Source organism: Leptinotarsa decemlineata, unplaced genomic scaffold (assembly GCF_025532065.1).
Source record: "Leptinotarsa decemlineata unplaced genomic scaffold, Ldec_3_MD MMD2_tig00003335_RagTag_RagTag, whole genome shotgun sequence".
Lineage (NCBI taxonomy): Eukaryota > Metazoa > Arthropoda > Insecta > Coleoptera > Chrysomelidae > Leptinotarsa > Leptinotarsa decemlineata.
The window spans coordinates 4,141,963-4,162,869 of NW_027412587.1; the positions used below are offsets into that span (position 1 = coordinate 4,141,963).

General features: G+C 36.5%; 1 protein-coding gene across 1 annotated transcript; it reads left to right on the forward strand.

Annotated features, from left to right (window-relative positions):
• Positions 1 to 1,754: 1,754 nt before the first annotated feature.
• Positions 1,755 to 20,699, forward strand: LOC111509215 (trypsin-1). The gene is made up of 6 exons (XM_023164914.2): positions 1,755 to 2,025; positions 9,902 to 10,076; positions 14,121 to 14,283; positions 14,345 to 14,550; positions 19,990 to 20,241; positions 20,303 to 20,699. Exons 1-6 carry the CDS (start codon positions 1,942 to 1,944, stop codon positions 20,419 to 20,421), a joined length of 999 nt encoding a protein of 332 aa, XP_023020682.2. The 5' UTR covers positions 1,755 to 1,941; the 3' UTR covers positions 20,422 to 20,699.
• The last annotated feature ends 208 nt before the right edge of the window (positions 20,700 to 20,907 follow it).

The window sequence follows — 20,907 nt, forward strand, 5'->3', positions numbered from 1 at the left end:
AGTAACTTTCAGACACTAACTGGAAGAAAAAGCCCTTTCGAGACAGCTATTTTCATATAAACATAGAATCACACGAAAGAAAAATACTTTCGTAACAAATACTTTTATATATGAACGTTCATATAAAAGTATTCGTTTCGAAATTTTTTTTTTTCGTGTAATACAAGCAGAATACAAAAAAAATATTATTTTTTTTACAAAGGAAAAAAGTATTAGATTTTAGCTCGAGGTCGCTTCGCGTCGGGAGACAAAAAACTGAGAGCTAAAATCTAATATTTTTCCCGTATATAATACAAATTGTTTTTCTGTTACGGGAATAACTTTGATTTATAATTGAAAAAAACATATTATTACAATATGTTAAAGTCAGAAAATTATCGATGTGAAATTTGAATTTTTAAACAAGTAGGCTGTTGTACATATAGCGTTGCTAGGAAACAAATCAATAGAAAATCAAATATCTATCAATTTAATTCTGTGATTTTATTTAAAAATTGCGAACTTAGTGGTCAGTAGTTATTTTGAAAAATGTTTAATTTCGAGTTTTCTCTGACTTCACCGGAGTTAGTAGAAGCAGCGAAAGTAGTGTCATAAAAAATATTGCCAGCTAAATCGCGGAAAATTTATGAAACCGCGTATTCAAGATTCATGGAATGGAAGATGAAAAGGACATGCAGATGAAGAAGTTTTCAATTTTGACAACTATTAGCTCAATTTGAATTCAATCTTTTGACAAAAATTTTTTACAAACTTTCTACAATTATTTTATACAGTGTTCTTATAAATATTTTTTTATATTTATTGTAAGTATCAATATTAACCTTTTTCTGTTGAAATTAAACAAAATTGTGTTTTAGATAGCCCTGAAGAAGCTTTAAAATAAAGCGAAAGCTTGGTAAATAAATAGATTTCAATTGAAGAACCACCGGTGTTTCAGCCTATTGGGCATCGTCAGTACCGGGCAGGCGGTCCTCGATTGAAGACAAAATGAGAAAAACCAAGAAAGTACTTGATAAAAATAAATGCGTAAACGCAAGCGAAACATAAGTGGAACCACCCATTGGTGTGACACCCAAGTCAATATATATATATATATATATATATATATATATATATATATATATATATATATATATATATCCGTGAAAAAAGTACTCACTTTTTTCCTGGGGAAAAAAATAATTTCATAAAAAGTGACATTATGTTATCTGTCATCAGAGATAAAAGGTCAAACTTTTTTCCCGTCACAGAAAAAAAGTGTTTATTTCGACAGTATATTTCGAAAGGGCTTTTACTTCCTGTTTGTGTCTGAAAGTTACTTCTTTGCATGACCTAAATATCTTTCTATAAAGTTAATTTTTGAAATTGATTGTTTCCTTCATTTTTTTGGAGGATTCCCACATTTTTTGTGTCAAGATGGAGAAGTAGAAGGCCAAAAACTTTCTTTCCCAAAAATTTATTTTCTTATATTGAAGCTTGCGAATTTACAATTATGCTTTCAATTTGATTGACATAATTGTCTTAAGCTGCCATTCGTGACAATGTATAAGAACAATGCATTGATAACCTTCTGATTATACTGAATATTCTATCAACGATTAAGTTTTCCTTTGTTTGCCATCCACCTACACCACTGCCATTGTTGTCTACTTTCATCGAATTCATCCGTAACGAGACCAAAAACAAAACGTCCTCCTTAAGTTTTATTACAACCTCGCAAATCCCATTAACTTTCTTCTGAAGGTTATGGTGAAAGAATTTCTTAATTCTTAGTTGCTCAAAGACGGTGAAAGCTCTCAGTGTCACTGTCGATTTTCATCGGTGCTCTCACTTTTTCCTCGATAAATAATTAGCTAATCAGCTGCGAATGTCGGCGCGAACAGGTCCGACTTTTTCGAAAAAAGCGTCGTGATATGAAGTGATTTTTTTAGTTCGGTTAATATGCTAGTTAGGAAGTTTTGCGAGTTTTCTGTGCTCGTGATTTTCATTTTCGGGAGCGGACGATGTTATTTCACTGAGGGTGGTGTGAGTATGAACGAGTTTTTTCAATTCGACAAATTTTTTTCTTCAATTGTGTAACACTTAGTTTGCATGCCCTATGAAGTGTCCAATACTTTCACAAATTTGAGCCAACTCACCCTTATTTACTTGAGATTGATGAGTGGAATTAGTTGGACCAAGGCAATTGATATCATCAATTGCCTATAGCGAGCAATTATCTCTGTGAAAAGGTTCAAGTGGTAAATTTCCAGAAAATTATTTCGCAACCATTATATCTTTTACTAGCGATCCGCTCCGGCTCTGTACAGGTACTACTAAATATACTGAAGAATGTTATACAGTGTTGAAAAGCCAATTGGAATAAATTTATTATTTCGGTTACGGTACATGTTTTAACAAATTCCCGAAACATGTCAAATTTAAATTATAATTGGACATACTTCAACGGAAAAATGATACCCTTATCTTCAACTCCCATTCAACCAAAAATTTTTCAAAAAGGAAGTATAGGCTTGTGATATATCATTCTCTATTCAAAAATGTTATCGCTTTGAAGTTTATTGCATCAATTAAGATAAAATAATTTAAAATCATGTGGTTACCTAAATTTGATAAAATACACTCAAAACTTATTGCAATATATTCAAAACTTATTTCATGTTGAGTTAGTTGTCAGTATTTTACCTGCACGTCGTCTTGATTTCAAACATGTTGGAGCCTGGCTCCCTTACCCTTTGGACTGATATCAGTATTTTAATTTAAGTTCAAAGTTCATTAACTTCAAGTCTAACAAATAGTTAGATTAACGGAAATGCATAAAATAACAGTTTTACAAAAGATTGGTTACGGAGATGAAACCCGAATTCAACAGGAAGAAGCTCGCCTATATTAGGAAACATTTCCTAATTTACCACCCATATCTCAAGGAACAATAAGCAAAATAGAGAAGCAGTTTCGCGAGCTTGGTCATGTGGAGCAGATAAAAAAAGCAGCTGACAATGCAATGAGTGATGAACATACATCGAGTAGACAGGCATCCACTACATTCAATGTTAGCCATACATCGAAAGTAAACATATTGAAAGAACATAAAATTCATCCCTATAAAATGATACCTACTCAGGAGCTCATGGAAGACGATTTTGATAGAAGAACTTATTTCTGTGAGCAAATGATTGACATGTTGGATAACAATATCATTCAATTAGAAGACGTTATGTATTCTGATTAGTGTTTTTCGTCTCTTAACGGGTATGATTGTCGGCAAAATTGCCGCTACTGGTCAATGGAAAATCCACACTCGATGAGAGAAGAACACACGCAATACCCTCAAAAGGGTAATGTTTGGGCAGCGATTGTAGGAAACCAATTCATTGGTCTCTTTTCACGATTTGATTGTGGAGATCATTCCAAGTTTAGCAAATTTATATCCTGATCCAGGAAACCCTCAAGTTCCAGTGAATACGATATGGTTTCAGCAGGATGGAGCATCACCACATTACCAAGTTAATGTCCGGCTATACCTCGATACAACATTTTCCAATCGGTGGATAGAGAGGCGAGGATCAATTGAATGGCCAGCGCGATCACCTGCTCTTTTATTATTAGATTTCTTTTTATGGGGATATGTAAAGAGCAATGTGTACAAAACTAAACCTTCAGATTTAATTGATTTGAAAGAACGAATAACGCTTGGGATCAGGTCGGTATCGCCTTATATGTTAAATAATGTTAGAAGACAGTTCTATTTGAGATTAGAATGTTGCCAAGACGTTCACGGTGAACACTTTAAACATCTTCTTCGGTAATATCCATAGTTTTTTTTCGTATTCTACATTTCATTACGTGTTGCATTACATTTTAGTTTTTGAGTGTATTTTATCGAATTTCGGTAACCATATGATTTCAATTTATTTTATCTTAATCGTTGCAATGCACTTGAAAGCGATATATTACAGTTTTGAATAGAGAATGAAGATACCTATCAAACGATATATCACAAACCTATATTTCCATTTACAAAATTGGGAGTTGTACCTGTCATTCGACAGAGGTAGAAGATAGGGGTGGCATTTTTACGTTGAAGAATGTCAAATTATAATTTATTACATTTTACGTGTCTCGGGATTTTTTTTCAGTACAGTTCAGTACAGAAACCGAAATAATGAATTCATTCCATTTGGCTTGTATACACTGTATACAATGTTCACAGCTTTTTTGTCATCATACAATACAAACATGTTTTATTTAGAGGTTTGGAAGAGCGACATATAATTGGCCCGATACCGCCGCAACTGATATATCTCTGCATTTTAAATCTGTAATATCTTGGAATACATTCATTTAAATTATATGCTGTATCCATATTGGCCATATTGATTTATATTAAATGCACAATGTATTTTAGGTGGTGCTGCATGTTTTTCCGGATTTTTCTGCAGCTGAAAAAGCAAAAGAAAATAATTTCATGATTTGTGAAAAAACGCTGTGATAATTTTAGGTACTTAATTGGACAAAGATTAATGCTGGATTGCTTAAAATCACTTCGTGAATAAGCCATTATTTCTTATAAAAAGTAAAGGATAAAAAATGGTTATTGTGGGTTATTCCTATTTTTGTTAAGTTTTCTATAATACGAGAGTAGCAAGCATTCTCAATGCAATTTCGCCAGATATACACACTTGATATATGATATCAAATATGATAAGAGTACAAAACGGTTTTTGGCAATAATTCTGATTGATTCAATAATCATTTCTGACATCTGAGCTATTTGGTTGTGTAGCATTCTCTCAAGAAAAACTTCTACTTTCAGCTTCTCTTAGTGCAAATAAATATTTTTAGGATTTTGATTGGATTGACAGCTTCTTGATGAAAATGCATGATAATGTGTTGCGATATTCACTAAACATTTCACTAAACTATGACATATGTTTTACTATACCATAGCTTATTCACCATTATTCAATAGGTAGGTTCTAATCTTTCACATATCAATAATTTGAATTTTAATGCCTAGTGAATAAACTAGTTAATAACTGACAATTTTAACCTATTAAAAAACGTATCCTCAGAAATTGTCCAAATATTCACAAATAGGAATTTCATCTTAAATTGTTTTTTAAGGACCAGTATTAAAGGAAAATTCTTGAAACGCTCTCAGAGCGGTATTTGTGCCAAAGTAGCGATTCACATTGGATTTGAATCGCTGGAGAATAAATCCATTTGGAAAATCGTTCTCAGGAAGTGTATTCCACATGAACGCAGTTCTCCAGATGAAACAGTTCGTGAACAGTGAAGTTCGAGGTGTACCGAGTTGAACCTCAAAACGATGAACAGCCACAGTCCGTCGCGTACTTCTGATATGTAACACTCTTGGTGAAATCGAATGTACCAAGTCACTTGAACACCTACTGTGGAAGTATCTACAGAGAAGAGACAAATCTTCAACCTTTCTTCGGATGCTCCAAGCTATCAAGGTTGCACGTGATGTTTGCGTCTCCAATCATGCGGATGGCTCTTTTCTGGATGGAATCCAGAAACTTCAGGTTATGTTTGGGGACAGACCTCCATACATGAGAGCAATACTCCAAAAAAGGTCTGATCTGAGCTTTATGAAGTATCAAAAGTTGCTGAGGTGTGTAGTTTTCTGGTTGGGAACAGTGTTCCAAGCTTTTGAGAAGCATTCTTTGCAATTCAAGCGACATGATTGTGTATTTCATCAGTTCGGACTTCCATTGTCTAATATAATATAAATTGATTTGAAAACCCTAAAAAAACAATTGAAAAAATTAATAAGAATAACCGAATATAACAATGTTATTACACATAAAACTGGAATTACAAAGAAGTAACATACAAGCAACAACCAAACAAATAAAAATTGAATTATTAATGAAAGCTGAAAAATAAAAATTAAAAATTATTATTAACAAAAAATGAAAAATGAAATTAAAAGATTTCAAACCAAGTTACTTCACGACGTTTCGATTGTTAGTATCCACAATCGTCTTCGGGTGATAACTGGACTCATTCGTCGATAGTCATCTTCATCTTAATCAGGTTGGAAACTTATCTCTCACCCTTTCGTCAGGAGGACGAGTGGTTCATGACGTAGGGTGTTTTGATGGCGACATAAAGGTCAATGACATCTATGCCGCTCTGGCCTTGTGTACACCTTCCTGACTGGGGTATTTGATGAACAAACTGTTCATTTTAACAGATGTCGTGGGCCTTCACTCAACCGAGCGACGGGGCCTTCTGAATCGAGTGGGGTCGTCTATAGTTTAATCTACAGCTTCCCTGACTAATGGGTTATCATGAGTTTCCGCTGACTCGAAAACTCTCTGAGTCCTCGAGTCCTCGACCTTTCCAAAGTGGACAGGTTTGACGGAGCGGTTTGTCCCGAAGCGCCTGAAGCATACATAATGACAGGCTTGAACATCGTGTTGTATAATAAAATCTTATTTCTAAGACTGAGCTTAGAGTTTTGATTGATCAGAGGATAGAGTTTGGCTATCCTCATTTGCACTCTGTTCTTAATATAGTCAATGTGTTTTACCCAGGTGAGTCGGCGGTCTATCCAAAGACCTAGGTATTTGACTCGCGTTTGCCATTCGATCTCCCTGCCTGAAATCGTGACTCTTGTATCTGGAGAAACGTTACGCCTCCCCAATTTTCCTGGGTTCACCCGAATCTTCCACTCCAGGTACCAGCGTTCGAGGTCGTCCAATGCGCGTTGCATCTAGACGACCGCCAACCCTCGACCCATGAAAGAAGCGAGGAGAGCCGTATCATCGGCGTATGGGTAAACCTTCACGTGATCGAACCTCGGAAGGTCGCTCACGCAAAGGCTGTACAGTAGTGGAGACAGAACAGCTCCTTGAGGCACTCCAGCTTGGATTTCCCTGACAGGAGACAGGGTTCCTTCAAATCGGACCTGAAATGTTCTGCCCTTCAGAAAGGACCTAATCCACCGGATCAGGCCCCGAGGCAGGTCGAAATCGAGCATTTTATGTAATAAGCCTCCGTGCCATACTCAGTCGAAAGCTTTCGAAATGTCCAGGAGGCAAGATGGACTGTTTTCCCATTATTAGGCTCTGAGATGGAGTTTTCGACCAGTCTCAAGGCCTGCAACTCGGTTGAGTGTGCCCTCCTGAAGCCTAATCGTTCATCAGGCAGAACATTTCGGTCTTCAACTTCTTTGGTTAGCCTTTGCAGCACAACACGTTCAGCCAGCTTAGCCGTTGAGCAAAGTAGACTAATCGGACGATGATTCTGGGAAAACAACGGGTTCTGGCCCTGTTTCGGAATCATGTCAACTATGGCATGCTTCCATCTTAAGGGGGAGTATCTGAGGGCGATTTAGCTGTTTATTATATCCAATAGATATCTGATAAAGTTCTCCTGGAGGTGCTTAAACAACCTATTGTTAATTGAATCAATTCCTGGATCCTTCTTGGGTTTGGAGGCCCTAATGTACACCCTCAGTTCTTTCTCCGAAGATGTACGAATCACGTCGTCGTCATTTTCCCTGAACTCGTTGCTCAAGCCGGATATCACGGTCAATATCATCATCCGGGTCAATGTTAAGTTGGAACTGACTCTCCATTGTGTCTGCAAAGGCCAATGCCTTCTCGACGGGACTTATTTCTCCGAGATCTGACTATTTATAGGTCGCTCGAGTGCTTTCACCTATTCCCTCTTCACTCTTTCCGCTTCATTTGTTTTTAGCGGAAGATGACCGTTTGGCGGGAATTGGTCGTTTTTCGCCCCATTAGAGGTTACCATATGTTACGTATCTCTATGCTAGCTTGACTGAATGCGTTGTTGGACAAAATATACGCGGCTTCTTTGAATTTTCTCCTAAACCAGCTTGAACCCACTTGAAGTTATGTTGATGAGTCCAAACATGCTCTGCTATTCCGGATTTGCTGGTTTCTCTTCGCTGTGTGTGTTTCTAGTGCTCAGCAATACGAACTTTCAATGGCCTCTTAGTTTCACCGATGTATGATTCTCCGCACTCGCAGAGCACCTGGTAAATGCAATTTTTGGAATCGCAGTCCGCGTCTGGTGGCCTGGTTTTTGTAGGGCTGCTACGGATAGTGTTCCCAGATCTGAAACAGGTCCTGATGTTGTACTTGAACCCAACCCTTTTTATCCTTTCCGCTAATCCTCTGATGTAGGGAAGTACAAGTACTGGTTGTGGCGGCTTCTCTTCCTTGTGTAGTTCTTGCTGTCTTCTAGCTAAGGCCTGTTCTACCATCACTCTGGAGTAACAATTCCGTTGTGCCAAGACAAATTGGTGTCCATTTTAACCGCCAAGAAACTGACTGAAGCGGAAATTGTCTGACCTGACATTATTATATCCGGTTCGGGGACATTTATCTTCTTGGAGAAAACATATGCCTGGGTTTTTGTGTCATCGAATTGAACCTAGCTAGTTTTATCCCAATTCGAAATCACTTCTAGATCCTCATTAAGATATGCAACGTGCTGCTGTCGGTGAAGATGTTCCTTCTTAGCCGATATCCTGAAATCCTAATGGAATGACGAGACAAGTGTGCTGTCGTTAGCAAAGCAATACATTGAATTCTTGTTTTTTTTTCCATTAAGTCGTTAATATACAATAAAATGTATTATTATATATGTGTATAAATGTATTATTATATATGTTCTTAAATGAAACTGCTTAGTTGAGTCGCATTGACAGTAGGACAAAAAAAATATATGATTTAGGGGCACCAGGTGACCTGATTTGCTATCGGACCAGTTCTCTCCTTCAAGAGTTAATTTTATGCAAAATTTTTTGCTAATTTCTTCATTTTCTCCACTTATTATGCATCGTTTGGTCTTGATTATTTGTGAATGTCCATCGAATTGAGCTTTCATTAATTTAATTAACCTCCATGATTTTGAGGATACTTGTTATAAGTCGCGATAACTTGAATATGTAATAATGTGTGTGAACACACATCCAAAACTATTTATTAAATATAGGTTTGGGTTGTGCAAAGATATTTTATGAAAAATAAAATCTAACTGTTAGTTAGATGTTGGATGTTGAAGTAAAAAAAGAATGAAACATTCATAAACAAATACTATTGATGTTATTATTAACACAAAATATACATTTGATTAGGAATACGCACATATCGGTGACATGTTCTCAATTTTTGTAAAAATATGGAATTGGTCGAAAATGACATGTGCCCTTTTTGCGTATTCCGATTCATTTATTCTGTAAGATTAACTTTCTTGTGTTCACTGCATTCATAAATGATAACTTACTTATCATATTACTTCAATATTCTCCTCGTTAACATAACACTTTCAATTTCTTTTTCTATTCATTCTATTTACCACTTACAAATATTAGATTTTCAAATTGTCACCTATGTAATAATGAAATACAAAAGTAAGCTAAATAAACAATACTCTTCCTCAAACATGTTTTGAAACTACAATTGCATGTTTTAAAGTAGGAAAGAGATGACTTCGTAAAATTTAATCTCGTTGGAATTGTATTCCGAATTATTCTCTTCCGGAATATTATTCTGAATACACTTCACGTGGACTTGCATAAAATGAATAATAAAAACAACTCCGCCTTTCGAGAACCGCAATAATTGCTTCACACCGCATGTGTTTCTACATATCACTTGCGCAACAATTGAGTTCATAATAAACTTGAACTTGAACATGATTCTCCCCGACTGTGACTAATTTATATGTCGTTTAGCCATGAGTTAGACCTAAAATTCACGAAGAATACATTTTGTGAATGATTATTTCGAGAAAAACATGTGTACCGTAAGGTTCGATTTCGAGAGCAGTTTTCCCAGTATCAAACAAACTAGTTTAAATTTCAATAAACCCAATTAGACCTTTATATTTACAGAAAACCGCCAATTTTCCAACGCTGAGGCACCAAACTAATAAATCACGAGAAGAGCGATTTCTGTTTAATCCAATTAATGGGCTGTTCAATTTATTTGGTAGCGCTGCTAATGACTTTACTTTCGATGAAGATGATACAGAAAATGACGATGGAAAGACAAGAAACTGTTCTTGTGGTGAGTACGCCTATTTGATGAACTTGATTGGAGATTTTACTGAACTCACGGAATATTCCTTTGACAAAATACTGAACTTACTTTTGAACTTAACATATGTATTCACTGAAATTGTCTCAGTGCATTTGAATTATTATTGAACGTACCTCTGAATATTCTACAAAACTTCATTTTGGCAAATTACTGCAGCTAGGTTAGGTTCCAATTGAGTGAATCTATTTCGACTTCAACTGAAACCCGAAGTCAGTCGGCTCATTTGGTGAATGAATGACTAAAGTGAAACTCTGGCAAACACTGAACATTAGATGTGGCCCGCTGCTGGATTGCAGAACGCAAACTGTGAGGGTTTAACTGGAGGCTGGGACCTTCCACTCTAGAGCATGTGTCGTTTCCACCGGTGTTTCCCAGGGTAGCGTCCTAGGACCTATGCTCTTTCTTTAATTCGTACATGACCTCAATAACAGTAATCGTCAACATTGCATAGTGCAATTTGCCGACGATTCTTCGTTCATTTTGATTGTCGTGTCAGGCCAATCAAGCAGTTGCTAATATGCAAAAATATTGTTCTCAAAATGGTCTCATTCTGAACAGCTCTAAAACTAATACAACCGTCTTTTCACGAAATGAGAATGATCACAATATTCTGGTCAATACAACAAACTTCATATCTATATCTATATCTATATCTATATCTATATCTATATCTATATCTACATCTACATCTATATCTATATCTATATCTATATCTAATTCTATTTCTATATCTATATCTATTCAACTCAAACAAAGTTTAAGTGGAGCCTAGATGATGACAGCACGACAAGCTCTCGAAAGCGCCAGCATATAATTAAATAGGAGTTATAAAGCTTCGAATCCTTTTTGTGACTTAAATCAATATTAAAATATACTTATTTGTATTGTGAATTTCTATATTTCAGTATAATTGACTTTTTCCATGCTGTAGAATATCTGGAAATAAACTGATTTAATTTGATTTGAAGTACAAAATATAGGATTTCCCAACGGGGACAACGGCCATCTTGTTGAAACTACATCTATAAAATTGGTTGTCATTTATTCAGTACGTTTTGCCACATCACCATGAACGGATATAGCATTCAAAAACATGTGCAAATAATAAATAAATAATCAAAATGGACAACGCACCGCGCGCTTCGCTCATTTTACGGTCGCCATAATCGTCCTACCAAGAGGACTATCTGCAATGTGGTGGATAAATTTGAGACCACTGGTTCAGTAAACGGTCGACCAACACCCGTACGTCGACGAAACGCAAGATCTGCCGAAAACATAGCCGTTGTCTGTGAGAGTATGCAGGAGAATCCGATGGCCCAAGCCATCACTGACAACGGCGAGCACTTTAGGTTGATGATTACTAACTTCATTTGACCTAAATTGGGTGATCTGAATACCAACGACATGTGGTTTTAACAGGACGGCGTTACGTGCCACACTGCTCATGACACATTGGATATTCTGGAGGTGATGTGAACTGGCCACCGAGATCATGCGCTTTGACCCCGATATACTTTTTTGTGAGGTTTTCTTAACTCGCAGGTGTATGCGAATAAACCACAACCCACATTGGTCCTCAAAGCCAACATAACCCATGCCATTGGTCAAATTCTGTCTGATTTATGTGACAGGGTCATGGAAAATAGAACGATTTGGATGCGCTCCACCCAAAGAAGCCGTGGTGGACATTTGAACGATGTTATATTCCACACTTAATGGCATCAATAGGTCTTATGATGCACTGTTTGGAACCTTTGGTGTAGTAATGAATAATACTGGAGTTTTTTACCAACACCAAATCGTTATTTTTAACACCTCGACACCTGTTTCGATCACCAAGTGATCATCTTCAAAGATGATCACTTGGTGATCATCTTTGAAGATGATCACTTGGTGATCGAAACACGTGTCAAGGTTTTAAAAATAACGATTGAGGAGAAAAAACTCCAGTAATATTCATCAATAGGACTTTCAAATGAAAAAAAAATGATTATATCTCACCCACACTTCGTTTTATTTAAATTTAAATGTACGAGTAGGAAGCGCCTAACGAAAGAACTTATATGTGCTCTGTTGTATCATCATTTTCTGAAGCCACTGTCCCAAGTTTCTTCATATTGTTACGTTTTTCCCCGTGGGTTGGCCAATAATTGACTACACTGAAAAATCAAACTTAACTTCATTTCACTTTATATACAACAAACACTACAACTAAACTTCAAATATTATTTAATTGCCATTCGCCTTACTATATCACTTCGCTTACCGCACAAATGCCGTAGAAATTTCGCCGAAGTTCCGTCGAACTCGGTAGCATTAGTCTCGCTGCTTCTAGAGTGGCAGGGAACATTATGCATTTGCGCTCTCTTAGCTACGTCACGTTTGGTTTATGGTTACCAGTGGCGGCCGGCGTTATTCTCTTCCGGGCATGATTTACAACACTGATGATTCAGACGATAGTGACCTGTTACACAACGTAGGTCATCCCTGATGTATGAGTGCCTTGAAATGATTCAATTGAATTTTGCCAGCAGTCTCAAACGTTTTTTGCAGTGCAGATATTCAATGTTTATTTGGCCAAACCTAAAGCGATGCCTGCAGTCTGACAAAAGCTCTCTTGCAGGGAAGTCATTCGTTCCATCACGATCCAGACCAGTGTGATCAGGAATCTAAACCAGAGACAATTTGTTAAGGAAGTTTTTCAGTAATTTTCCAAAATGGGACACAAGTTTATAGGAAAGATGAAATCTTCATTCGCTCTCAAGATGTATCTGATATAGATGAATTTTGTGATAGAGTAAACTTGTCTCCAGCTTGTTCCATAAGAGGCTATTGGAAGGGAGACCAGTAATATGCCATTCAGTCGAAATACTTAGCCTTAATGGATTGAAAATATAGGTAATACTTGTTTTATTGACATTCAATGGTTCATCAAACACAGGGTGGTTATTGGAGTATTAGTATTTCAACTTGCCAGGAATCGCATGTTAGAAGGTGTACGGAGTGCTGTGTACGGAACTGCCATTTATGCCATTTACGCAAGATGAGGGATATCAATGCCGATGCGATTTTTACCAGTTATAGCCAACATATATACGTAGTGGTTTGAAACTTTGGCCATTGAAAAAGCCCACAAGAAGTCCCGAGTCTGGTTGAGATACGTTAACGACACGCACATCAACAGCGTGTTGGTGAAAAGGTTCGACAGTAACTGGGAAACATCTGTATACCAAAAACCCACTCACACGGGTTAATATCTGAATCACGAATCCAACCACCATCAATTTACCAAAAGAGGAATCATCAAGACTCTACTGGATCGTGCTTTCGGGTCTCGAAAAGGATTTAGGCATCATCAAAAATGATCTTCAATGGAATAGTTACTCCATAGTGATGGTAGAACAGGCTTTAGCTAGAAGACAGCAAGAGCCTCGCAAGAGAGAGAGAAGCCGTTCACAACCAGGGCTTTTACATCCCTACGGGAGAGGATTTTCGGAAAGGATAAGAAAAATTGGATCTAAGTACAACATTAGAACGTGCTTCAGAATCGGTAACACTATCTGTAGTAGCCTCATGAAAACCAGGCCACCAAACGCGGACTGCGATTCCAAGAATTGTATTTACCGGATACCATGTGAGTGCGGCAAATCCTACAATATCGGTGAAACAAAAAGTCCATTGAAATTCTGCATTGCCGAGCACAAAAAAAACACACATCGACGAGAAACAATCAATTCGAAAATATCACAGCATGTTTTTACTCATCAACATAACATTAAGTTCTTTCATAGATTTCGAATCATAGTGGAATCATATTAGACAATGGAAGTCCGAACGCATGAAATTAAATTTTACTTACTTTGACTACTTACTGAACTTACATCTAAAAATGTATTGAACTTACCTCATGTACATTCAGCACTTATAAAATTTACTTTCAAACCTTTATTTAACTTACCTTCAGCAATCTAATATCGTTTTTCGATATTCATTCGCTTCATTTTTCAGAATGTGGAGTATCCAACCCTGAAAAACGAATAGTGGGAGGACGACCTACCGGAATTAACCGTTACCCTTGGATAGCGAGAATAGTGTACGACGGGCATTATCACTGCGGAGCTTCTCTTTTGACCAAAGAATATGTTTTAACCGCAGCTCATTGTGTCAGAAGGTAAATGTGACTTTGTTTTGAATCTAGACACTATATACCTGATTTCCAATGGTTGTTCTAGGCTGAAGAAGTCTAAGATAAGGGTAGTTCTTGGCGACCACGATGTTTCGACTACAGCCGAAATTCCAGCCATGATGAGAGCAGTTACTTCCGTCATCAGACATAGGAATTTCGACCAGGATACCTATAATCATGATATTGCGTTGTTAAAGCTGAGGAAACCTGTAGAATTCACGAAACAAATCAGGCCGATTTGTTTACCAAAAAGTAAGAAGAGTGAAACGACATACTCACTGTTTAGATGTATCATTTGAAAAACATAATGTATGATCAAATCATTCAAATGGGGTTTGAAATTTGTAAGGAAACCATCATATTAATTATAATAATTCAAGGAAGAGTTTAAAATTTCGCGGCCGGATATAATAAAATCAACTATTCTCCGGGTTTTTTGGCCATGGTCTACAGGTTTTTATGTCTGTTGTTCCCTCTACGATTGTAGACATTATCAAAGTCGATGTAACTACGAACGAATTGTTTAGTTGTTACAACAGATACAACATTGATGGTTTGGGTCTCCGGATCTATGGTAGGCGTGGCTTCGTTCCGATTGGTTGAATTAAATAACCTAGTACGTGTGCAACCAGGTGCAGGTAGCCAAACTTTATTTATGGTGATTTTCTCTTACTTTCCGTTGAAATTGTTTCTGTATTTCTAAATTTTTATAGCAACAGTGCGTACTATCGAAACACGCGACAATATAGGTGCCTTCTGTGAGTTATTGTTCGACTCCTGCTGGTTGTCGGTATGTCTCAGGAGACAATTTTTTTTGTGCTCAGAGAACAGGATATGCTAACTTCTCTTTGTGGTTCCAATGTAGATTGATCCAAAACTAAGAGGGATCTAGGATTCCCTCGGTGTTTTCAAAGCCCTTTTAGATACTTAGACTATCTTTAATCCAGTAATATTAATTACTACATCAAAACCGGAATCCTTATAGTGGTGGATCGGTCTATATTGGAACCACGAAGAGATGCGTAAGTTTTCAGCTTTCTCGAGCCGAGACAGGTGCAGATCTGCATTAATTCATACGAAATAATCGAAATAAACTAGATTCGATGTTTTTGAATGAGAGAGGTTGTTCAAACGACTGATTGAATTATCGCCTGGGGGATGCCAACATATCAGCAGTGGTGGAAAATATACAGCAAGTGCCAAACGTGATGGCGCGTCCCATGCGCAGAAACTCATTTTCAATGTAACCCCCACTAAAGCTCTTGCAAGACATATAAATGCTCTGTACAGAGGCGTATCATTACTTTTCCTCCAATGCTGTTGGCGTTTGGCAATGTATCTGTTTTGAATATATTTTAAAATCTGTTTTTCCGTTAATCAGCTGTCGCTCCCATACGAACGACAACTCTCAGAAGTTGAGAAACTTGTGCGAGCTAAGGACTAACGAGGTCTTACCTTTTAACGTGTGATTCCTGACACGGTTGCAGAATCATTCCAGCTTCAACCAGATAAATTATCTAGAGAAAAATATCAGGTCGGGGCGGGAATCGAACCTACGGTCTTCCAATCGTCAGTCAGGCGCACTACCATCGCAGTCAATTCCACATAATTGGTTATGTTTCTAAAAAACTGTCAACAAATGTAGAAATAAAACATCTCTCGCTACAGGTAACATTAAATCAATTTAAAAAAATAACAATTTCAACACAAATCTTTATTTTGTCTTAGGTATTTCAATAAGAACCAGTGAAAAAGTGGTTAAAGAAGGGGTGCAATTTATTTCTGCAAATAATGGAGAAGTAAAACTTTCCACTTCATTAAAGAAGCGGCCTAGAAGAGCGCCAGTAACTGATATTCTCGAGTATGAGTATTCCAATATTAGAAGGATCATTTACGACACCCGGAAGGGTGTCGTAAATGATCGAAACATCTCCTCGTAGAAATTTAAAGAAAATAAGTTTCAAATGGAGGATGAAAATAATAGAAAAAGGTTAATAGAGAAAATGGACATTACAAAAAATCAATTATTTTCCTAGCCAACAGTGACCAATTGTATTTCTTGATGTAACATACCTCATAGTGGACATGCATCTTCCAAGAATTGGACGGATGAATTAACCAAAGGGTTAATTTTGCGAAGGGACCAAGACTCATTATTGTCCATGCAGGAGGTGACACGGGCACTAATTGGCACAATTATGTATAACAACAGGCACAATTACGTACAACATCAGGACATTATCATTCAGCAATGAATTCTGAAAATTATGGTAAATAGTTACAAGAAAAGTTGATCCCAAATTTACCTGAGAATTTGGTATGCTTCATACCATAATATTCAAATTAATCCAGTTTCCAACATACATTCTAGGAAGGCTGACATGGTGAAGTGGCTGCACGAAAATGGCATTATGTTCACCTTTAACATGCTCAAACCCTAATTATACTAGCTGATCAAGGTAAATAAGAAGCATCATATTAGATACAAATTCGATGAGGTTCTGCTTGAACACGGACGTTTTGCGACTTCCACCCTACTATCTGGATTTGAATCCCATTGAACTCATTTGGGTTACTGGCAAAAACAACGTTCCCCAAAGGAATGTAACTTTCGAGTTGGAAGATGTGAGGAAACTGGCCAAGCATCACTTTCAATCACTTCTGAGGAATGGCAAAAGTATTGCCGACATGTAGTAGATATAGGGCGGAAATATTGAGAAAATGAAACATTCACAGACGTTCAAACAGACATAAATCCAGTAATTAGAAATTTGAATGACGATAGCAGCACAAGCACAAGCAACATTGAGATGAAGAAAATTTGTATTCAGAGAGTGACTGATTAACGTTTATATTTGGATAAGTGTATCCTTATATAACATTTAAATGAAGTGTTCTACTACATAATACTAAATATAATATGAAAAGAAATTACAAAGAAGTCATATTCCATTTGCTACCCAATTAAAACTAATTGTAGGTACGACACCGGCCGGCAAGGGGCGTATCGTAATCCAATAGTAATTTAGTTGGGAGAGTCTATACCTGTGCGATCGCTCGCCATCAGCCATGACGTGTATTGTACTCGCATTGGAGATATTCAAGTGCTCGAAACTCAAGGCTACGATCCAATGATATATACGGATGCCATAGAAATTCAGAAACACCGAAACAATTTCCACTGCAAGAAAGAGGAAACTGACATAAATAAAGTCTAGCTACCTGCATTTAATTGCACACGTTTCTGGTCATTCGATTCAACCAATAGAAAAAAAGTCACTCCCTTCACCAATGGATTAAAAACGGAAACATAAACTATCGATATTAGTATCTATTGCGATGACAACTTCACCGTAGCCATATAGGAAACGTCAGCTACAAAAACCGTCAGACACAGCCAACATACCCGGAAAATTGCATTGACATAATGATTCAGTGATTCATAGTTTTGCTTGTTGATAAATTTGCTGATTACTGTTTTAATATAACTACTGATATTTCAACTTTTTAGTCAGAATAACTTTCTGAAATTTTATTGAATTGATTGTTTTTTCAACAAAATGAAAGCTTTATGGAAAATGGAATGATATTTTCAGGATATTTTTTTAAATTAGACTGTGATTCTGGTAAATGTGAAAGCCTCAAATTAATTGTTTGTTAGTTCACTCAAGAAATTTAATAATTGATTGAAAGAGTTGTATCAATTTTCATAGGTGTTGACTGACAGTTAGTAGCAAGTGTTTATGTTCATTGACTCGTTAATTGATAGTCCACTTATTTTGATTAATGATTGGTGAGATATGGAATTGGCTGATACCTAATGAAAATCTATAACGTATTCAAGTAACACTTGGGAGTAACACACTCAAGTAACTACTGTGAGATTTTCACTGGACAGTTTACAAAATCGCAACACGTGTTGCGATTAATTCTACCTAATTAGTGCATTTTATAATAACAATTTAAATCAAATGACCTACTTACTCAGTGACTGAGTTCAGGTGAAATAAATAAAAATTTAAACTTTTTAAAAGAATATGTTACTAAACCATTGGAAGGACATGTATTAAACTAATTAACAATTTCCACATTAGAAAAAATATTTAAAGAAAGAAAATAATCCAATCGTATTTGGGCACTAGTTTACACTCGTGTTTGGACTCATTCCCGTCTGCCAGAATTTGGTCAGCATGAACACGCTTGAGGAAGCTATTGTATAGTAAAACACGTGTTGCGGTTTTGTGAACTGTCCAGTAAAGATCTCTCAATGAAGTGTTACTTGAATACTTCCTTACTGAATCAAATGATTGTGAACTCGTGAAATCATTCAATTTTTAGCTGAAAGATCATCTCTACAAAGAACACTTGTAGATTCATTCATGTTGTTAGAAGTAACAATTTTATATTGATTGATTGCGGATTCATCCGATTAGAAACTTGAAGATTAAAATTAATTTCACTATCAAATTTAACTTTCAGATCGCGAATAAATGTTTCCCTTTTAAGAGCTATATTATTCAATGTATATTCAAAGGATATTGGACTTCTAATTTTAGCGAACGTAATGATTTGACACTTGACACTTGACACTTGAACTTGCATGAGCGTAGATGTTGTATCTTCGTTGTTAAACAGAACAGATTTCACAGACAGTTCTACCAGTTAAGAACTTATTGATTACTTGCAAAACATTGTGGCCTATACCAAGCGCTTGAATTTTAGATATAAGTAGGCCGTGGTTGACTCTATCAAACGCTTTGGAAAAGTCAGTATAGACTGAGTAACTTGTAGCCTTCTCTCAAGATTTTCAGTTAAGTGGTTTGTGTAAAGAGCAAGGTTGGTACAAGTGGATGTACCTTTTGAGAAACCGTGTTGTTGGGAATTGAGTAATGACTTACAGTCCCAGGAAAGTTTCTTTGTAAGCATAGAATCAAACATGTTAGCCATCTCTGACTGATTGCAAACTGCTCTATAATTCCTAATATTTTTCTTATCTCCTAGTTTATGTATTGGTTTCAGGAAGATATGTTTCCAATAATCTGGAAAGGTGCCTATTGTAAAAATTTGATTGAAGATGTTCCGTAATAGGATTGCTAAAGTGTATAGACATTTGTGTATGAAAAATAAAGGTACCTCATCAGGTCCCATTGAGACTTTAGGGGAAACAAAGAGAACCTAATCTATTATATCCGTACTATTATATTATACTATAATTATTGACATAGACTTTATTTTCAAAATTATATTCAGGGGTGAAAATCACTGTCTGGTTATTATATACAATTGAAACATAAAAGGCAAACAAATTGACAATTTCAGAAGTATTATTACAGACTTAATTTTCATGAAACATGGCTGAAGGTAACTTATAATCCTTCTTTTTACTGTGAATATAACCACAAATACCTACCAGATTTTCATTGCACTGATCTCGAATAGCTTTACAACTGTTCCTCAATTTACAGAAATCATGATAGCAATTAATGTTGCCTGTTTCCTCCAATTTTTATGAGCGTTTTTTTGTCGTGAATAATTTTTCTGAGGTTAAACTGAACCAGATTCAAACGATCAATTTATTGTTCAATCAAATATATTGATAGTAATAGTGGTAATTTAGAATTAGCAAGTCGTAGAGTGTGTTTAGTTTTATGTGGTCACAAAGCAGATTGATAAATCATATTTTTTTTTCAGCTCTTGATCCTTCTGGAAGGACCGGCACTGTGGTTGGTTGGGGCAGAACTGCTGAAGGTGGCATGTTACCCACCATAGTCCAAGAAGTGCAAGTTCCTATCCTTACTCTATCCCAATGCAGGGCCATGAAGTATAGGGCATCCAGGATAACGACGTATATGCTTTGTGCCGGCAAAGGACTCCAGGATTCTTGCCAGGGAGACAGTGGCGGACCGTTACTAGTACACAGTGGGGATAAGTACGAGATTGTTGGTAAGGACGAATATTATTGGAAGCTTTTTTAAAAATATCTGTTTATAATGTGTTTTTCCAGGCATTGTGTCTTGGGGTGTTGGTTGTGGTCGACCAGGATATCCAGGTGTTTATACCAGGGTGTCGAAGTATATCAACTGGCTGAAATACAATTTAGATGATTCCTGTTTATGCAGTTAACTATTGTGTTTATTATTTATTGTTATTTATTTGTAAAATTAAATTCCAGAATTAGGTAATTCTGCTAATGTTCATATAAATTCACCCATTTCCAAGAAAATATTCAAATGTATTATCAGGCTCAAGTATAAGCAGGCTATATCGGCAATCTACAAATTTATTTCCCAGAAACTACTACAGATATCTGACAGTATATTCGTCGAGCTATGAAACTTCGGAGTATGAACTTGCGGCAATACATATTGTAACGAATTAAAGAATTAACTGTCTTAAACAAATTTATTTTAACAATACTTCACTATCACAACTAATTTATTTACACCACTCAGTAACTAACGCTTAATTTATCTTCACCGTTTGTTAACCGCTCGATTCGCTTTCTTGGTTCAAACTACTCTTCGGGACGGAGAGCGACGTTTTTATATTGTCAACGAACGTTCCGGATCCCTCTGCGGATTTCGGGACTCATCCGCATCCTTCCCGCTC